This window comes from Cebus imitator, unplaced genomic scaffold, assembly GCF_001604975.1.
Source record: "Cebus imitator isolate Cc_AM_T3 unplaced genomic scaffold, Cebus_imitator-1.0 Scaffold79, whole genome shotgun sequence".
Taxonomy (NCBI): domain Eukaryota; kingdom Metazoa; phylum Chordata; class Mammalia; order Primates; family Cebidae; genus Cebus; species Cebus imitator.
In genome coordinates, this window is record NW_016107394.1 from 1,685,186 (window position 1) to 1,690,825 (window position 5,640).

At 38.0% G+C, this 5,640-nt stretch overlaps 1 protein-coding gene across 3 annotated transcripts in view; it reads left to right on the top strand.

Annotated features, from left to right (window-relative positions):
* NUP98 (nucleoporin 98 and 96 precursor) overlaps positions 1-5,640 on the top strand; it is a 117,695-nt gene that overhangs the window by 59,653 nt on the left and 52,402 nt on the right. For all 3 annotated transcript variants that reach the window (XM_017532859.2, XM_017532861.2, XM_017532860.2), the window contains exons 15-16: positions 1,270-1,386; positions 2,794-3,089. In XM_017532859.2, the coding sequence (XP_017388348.1) occupies positions 1,270-1,386; positions 2,794-3,089 (413 nt within the window). The remainder of the gene's footprint in view (positions 1-1,269; positions 1,387-2,793; positions 3,090-5,640) is intronic.

Sequence of the window (5,640 nt, forward strand, 5' to 3'; positions counted from 1 at the left end):
TATTCTTACGGCTTTAAATGTCATCTATATTCTGATGATTCACGATTCTTATATATATTCTTTTATCTCTGTGTTTTCACTTCAGTGTCTGAAAGACATTTATTTCAAAATCAACATGTCCATCACTGTAGTCTTGATCTTTTTTCTCAAAGCTGTTCCACCCAAAACCTATGTCAGATGATTGCATTTCTGTCATTCTGGTTGCTGAGGTCAGAAATTTTGGAATTTTCCTTGACTTTGTCTCACATTTGTCATCTAAGATATCAGCAAATGATCTCGATTCTACCATGTATATTACTTAGAATCTATATAGTTATCACCACATTCATTGCTATTAGCCTGATAAAAGCCACCACTATCTCTTGGCTGAATTATCACAGTACACTCTTTGTTACCGTGTTCCATGTGTACTTGAATGTGTACTCTGTAGCGAATGAGTACAGCATGTTCCATGTGTACTTGAAAAGAATGTGTACTCTGTAGCGGATGAGTACAGCGCTCTTACATTAGGCTAAGTTAGAACAGCCTGGGCAACCTGGCGAAAAACCTTGTTTCTTTCGCTTTGGACAAACCAAAGAAAGAAAGAAAACACTTTTTTTTTTTTTGAGATGGAGTCTTGCTCTATCACCCAGGCAGGAGTGCAGTGGTGGCAATCTCAGTGATTCTCCTGCCTCATCCTCCTGAGGAGCTGGGATGACAGGCACGCACCACCATGCCCTGCTCCTGACCTCGTGATCCGCCTGCCTCAGCCTCCCAAAAGTGCTGGGATTACGGGATTGAGCCACCACTGCACCTGGCTGAAAAAGAACATTTTAGTCAGCAAATGTCTACCTTTTTCGTTTAAGACAGCACAATGAACTCTGTGGTGAAACAGCCATATATTCGTACTGCCAAAAGAGAGAGAAAGCATTTAGAGAGATGATACGTATACTGATGATTGAAATACAAACGTAGTGTGATGAGTGAACAAAGTGTCTGGATAAAGTGCTCAGGGGGTTGGGAAGAGGATAGTTTCAAGGGGATTTTCCCCTTTGCCTTGAAGGTGTTTAGCTTTATTCTTCTAAACACTGGAGTGCAATGTATTTGATGCCTTGTGTTTTGGCTATATGGTCCTAGGAAGTGTTTATAAATGAAACTTGTTAGGTTATTATTAAGTGTACAAGAGTTGAGCAAACATGCATCATTGGACTCCAGTTTTTAAGATAATGTCTGGGACATAGCTGTTTGCCTGAGTAATGTTTTTCTTTCTTTTTTTTTTTTTTTTTATAGGAAGAGCATTAAGAAGTTGGTTTTGAAGAACCTTAATAATAGCAGTCTCTTTTCTCCTGTTAATCGAGATTCAGAAAATCTAGCTTCACCATCTGAATATCCAGAAAATGGAGAGAGGTACACTGAATTCTGTTTTTGAGTTGTTCTGAATAGAGTCATATTCTTATTTTGAAGACATTCTTAGGAATTTATGAAAACTTAGGAAGTTTGGTGAATGTTGCATAGAAGTATTACAGCTTATGAGCACTAATGAGAAATTAAATTCATTTAACCTTAAAATTATTGGAGTTCTGATTTGGTGTTTCAGAACTATTTTGGTATTTGTGTATCTTGTTTTGGACAGGTTAGCATGCATTTGACACCCCTCAGCCCTTTAAAATAAGGGATATTTTGTCTGTGACGATTTTCTTTTTTTTTTTCCTTTGAGGCGGAGTCTGGCTCTGTTGCCTAGGCTGGAGAGCAGTGGCATCAGGCAAGATCGCCTCTCGTGCTCAAGCGACTCTCCTGCCTTAGCCTCCTGCTTGCCACCAGGCTTGGTTAATTTTTTTTTTTCTTTCATTGGGGATTACATTTCAAATTTTTGTATTTTTAGTAGAGACGGAGTTTCACCATTTTAGCCAAGGATGGTTCAAGCGATTCTCCTGCCTCAGCCTCCTGAGTAGCTGGGATTACAGGCACGCACCACTACATCTGGCTAATTTTTGTATTTTTAGTAGAAATGTGGTTTTGTTGTGTTAGTCAGGCTGGTTTCGGACTCCTGACCTCAGGTGATTGGCCCACCTTGGCCTCCCAAAGTACTGGAATTTCAAGTGTGAACTACCATGCCCAGCTGAAATTTATTTATGAATATGTTTTATAATAGAAAGATTATGCATGAATGATATATTCTGTAACCTGCTTATTTCCATTTATTTTGTTAGAAATGCCTTTCCATTAGCTGTATGAATATATTTGTCTCTTCTTTTTTAATGATTATGTAAGTCATTATTATGAATGTAAGATAACTTGACCAGTTCTTTGTTAGTGGAGATTTAGATTATCTGGTATTCCTCTACTCAAAACGATCCTTCAGTAAAAATCCTTATGTAGTTGTACATGTTCTCAGGGCCTCCTGAGGGCTGTATCAGGAAAAAGAAGAAAAGAAAAGAAACCCCTTGTAGATACCTTTGCACTCCTGTTTTTTTCTTTTGGATAAAAATCTAGTGTGATTTTTTCTTTTTTTTATTTAACAAAGTGTTTTTCTAACATTTTGTTGATTGTAATCTTAAAAATCTAACTTTTTTTCAGTTCTTTATCTTAAAATTAACCACCAATTATTTTATCCCACATAGGAGCGTATACAATAGACACAGTAATTATCTGTTTTACAGTACTGCTGTTTAAGTATTAAGTGAATTTTTAATACATGTAACTATCCAGAACATTGCCAGGTACCACTTAGTAAAAGCTCAGTATGAGTTACTTATTATCATTGTTATTACTACTACAGGAGGCTAAGGTATTACTTCTTTTTTTCCTTTTCAGATTTAGTTTCCTGAGCAAACCTGTTGATGAGAATCACCAGCAAGATGGAGATGAAGATCCCGTTGTGTCACGTTTTTATACTAACCCTATTGCCAAACCTATTCCTCAAACCCCAGAAAGTGCTGGAAATAAACACAATAGCAGCAGTGTGGATGATACCATTGTTGCGTTAAACATGCGTGCTGCTTTGCGAAATGGGCTGGAAGGAAGCAGTGAAGAAACGTCTTTTCATGATGAGTCACTTCAGGATGACCGAGAAGAAATAGAAAATAATTCTTACCATATGCATCCAGCAGGTCAGGTTCAGATTGGTACATGTTTAATCTCTTACCAGTCATTTGAGATGACTTGCTTGTTGCAAATATTCAACATATGGAAGTCAGCTGTTTGACATTTTAAGTACTATTTTATATGATCTCACATAGGAGAGTTTAATATTTAAACAATTTTAACTCATGCTTTAATTGATTCCAAGTTTGCAAATTCTTTGGACCTTTAGAGTATTAAGATTATACATCTTTAATTGTCCTGGTATAGTCTAAAGAACCCAAATTTTATAGCCAGAGTCTATCCTGATATTTTCCCTAGCTTTGTAAACTAGGGTAGATTGCTTATTGTTGTTGGTTTTTTGTTTTTTGTTTTTGCAATAGAGTCTCACTCTGTTGCCCAGGCTGGAGTGCAGTGGTGCAATCTTGGTTCACTGCAACCTCAACCTCCAGGGATTAAGTAATCCTCTCAAGGTTCACTGCAACTTCAACCTCCAGGGATTAGGTAATCCTCTCACCTCAGCCACCCAAGTACCTGGGACTATAGGCATGTGATATCATACCCAGTTAATTTTTACATTTTTTTTTTTTTTTTTTTTTTTTTTTTTTTTTTTTTTTTTGCCATGTTGCCCAGGCTGATCTCAAATCCTGGGCTCAAGCGATCCTCCTACCTTGGCCCCCCAAAGTGCTAGGATTACAAGTATGAGCCACCATGCCAAGCCCATTTTGGTTGTTTTACAGTATTCTTGAAGTGTTGGCAAAATTTATATTTAGTTTTCTTATTGCCTTCATATATGTATTTGGTCACTTGGTATCCTAAGGAAAGAACTTTGTACTTTGACATTAAGAATCCCAGGTAGCCTGGGTGTGGTGGTTCAGCACTCTGGAAGGTTGAGGTGGGAGGATTGTTTGAATCCAGAAGTTTGAAACCAGTGTGGGCAACATAGCAAGACCTGAAAAAACTTAAAAACAAAAAACTTAAAAACAAAAGTAATTAGCCAGGTGTAGTGGCACGTACCTGTTGTCAAGCTACTACAGAAGCTGAGGTGGGAGGATCACTTGAGCCCAGGAATTCAAGGTTGCAGTGAGCTATCATCATGCCACTGTACTCTAGCCTGGGTGACAGAGCAAGATCCTATCTATCTCCTAAAAAATTAAAAAGAATTCCAGGTGCTTAATCTGTATTTTTGTATGTATAGCTACATGAATTCATTATGCTACTATATATCTTTTTAATAGGAAGTTTTATATTATTTCTAATTTACCTTGTTTGCTGCCACCCAATTTAGAGTTCTCTTCCCAAGAAGCAAGTATACAAGTGGGTGTTTGCTGGAGGCTGAAGTTTGATTTGATGTGGGCCTGAAATACTTTTCTCTTAGAGAGCAAGTTAGCCTTGTATCTAACTACAAATGGGACAAGGAGTGAATAGAATAAGCAAGCATACCGGTGTTCTACTTCCCTTAAGTTTTTCAGCTCTCTTCTTTTTTTAATTGATCCTTTTTTTTCTATTTTAATAATTCTTTTTTTTGTTTGATTGATTGGTTGGTTTTGTTTGAGATGGAGTTTCACTCTGTTGCCCAGGCTGGAGTGCAGTAATGTAGTCTTGGCTCACTTCAACCTCCGTCTCCCTGGTTAAAGCAGTTCTCCTGTCTCAGCCTCCCGAGTAGCTGGAATTACAGGCACCCACCACCACGCCTGGCTAATTTTTGTATTTTTAGTACAGATGGGGTTTCACCATATTGGCCAGGCTGGTCTCAAACTTACCTCAGGTGATCTGCCCGCCTTGGCCTCCCAAAGTACTGGGATTACAGGCATGAGCCACCATGCCTGGCCTAATATTTCTTGTCCTTTGGCCATCAGATATCAGTTACTTTTTTGAGACAGAGTCTTGCTCTGTTGCTCAGTCTATAGTACAGTGGCACAATCTCAGTTCACTGCAACCTCTGCCTCCTCTGTTTAGCAATTTTTGTTCCTCAGTCTCCTGAGTAGCTGGGGGACTACAGCCATGTGCCACCACACCCGGCTAATTTTTGTATATTTGACAGATAATGAAGTTTTGCCATGTTGGCCAGTCTGATCTTGAACACCTGGCCTCAAGTGATCCATTCACCCTGGCCTCCCAAAGTGCTCAGATTACAAGCATGAAACACCTTGCCTGGCCTGATTTTTTATCTTCCTTTTAGCTCTATTTGGGGGTGTAAATTTGAAAGATACAAGAGGTATATGGGAAACAAACTATAAAACAAGTAGTATTGGGTTTGGAGTTTTATCTCTACTTTGAGTTTTGGTATCCTTTTATGTAAAATAAAAGGAAAAGCTGATTAAGCCTTTCTCAGAGTATTTTATGGGATGCCTTTTACAGGCCAGGATGTTAATGGGTGTTCTTTGAAAAGAATGTTCTGTGGTTAAGTCTGGAAAAACACGAGGTTAAGCAGAGTTTAATAGATAGACTACTTATTGCAAGTTTTTAGCATCTCTGGTATATCATATGTGTGTTCTTCAAAACTATTTGATCATGAAGCTTTTTTAAAACACATACACACTCATTTGACCATGAAGCTTTTTTTTTTTTTTTTTTTTT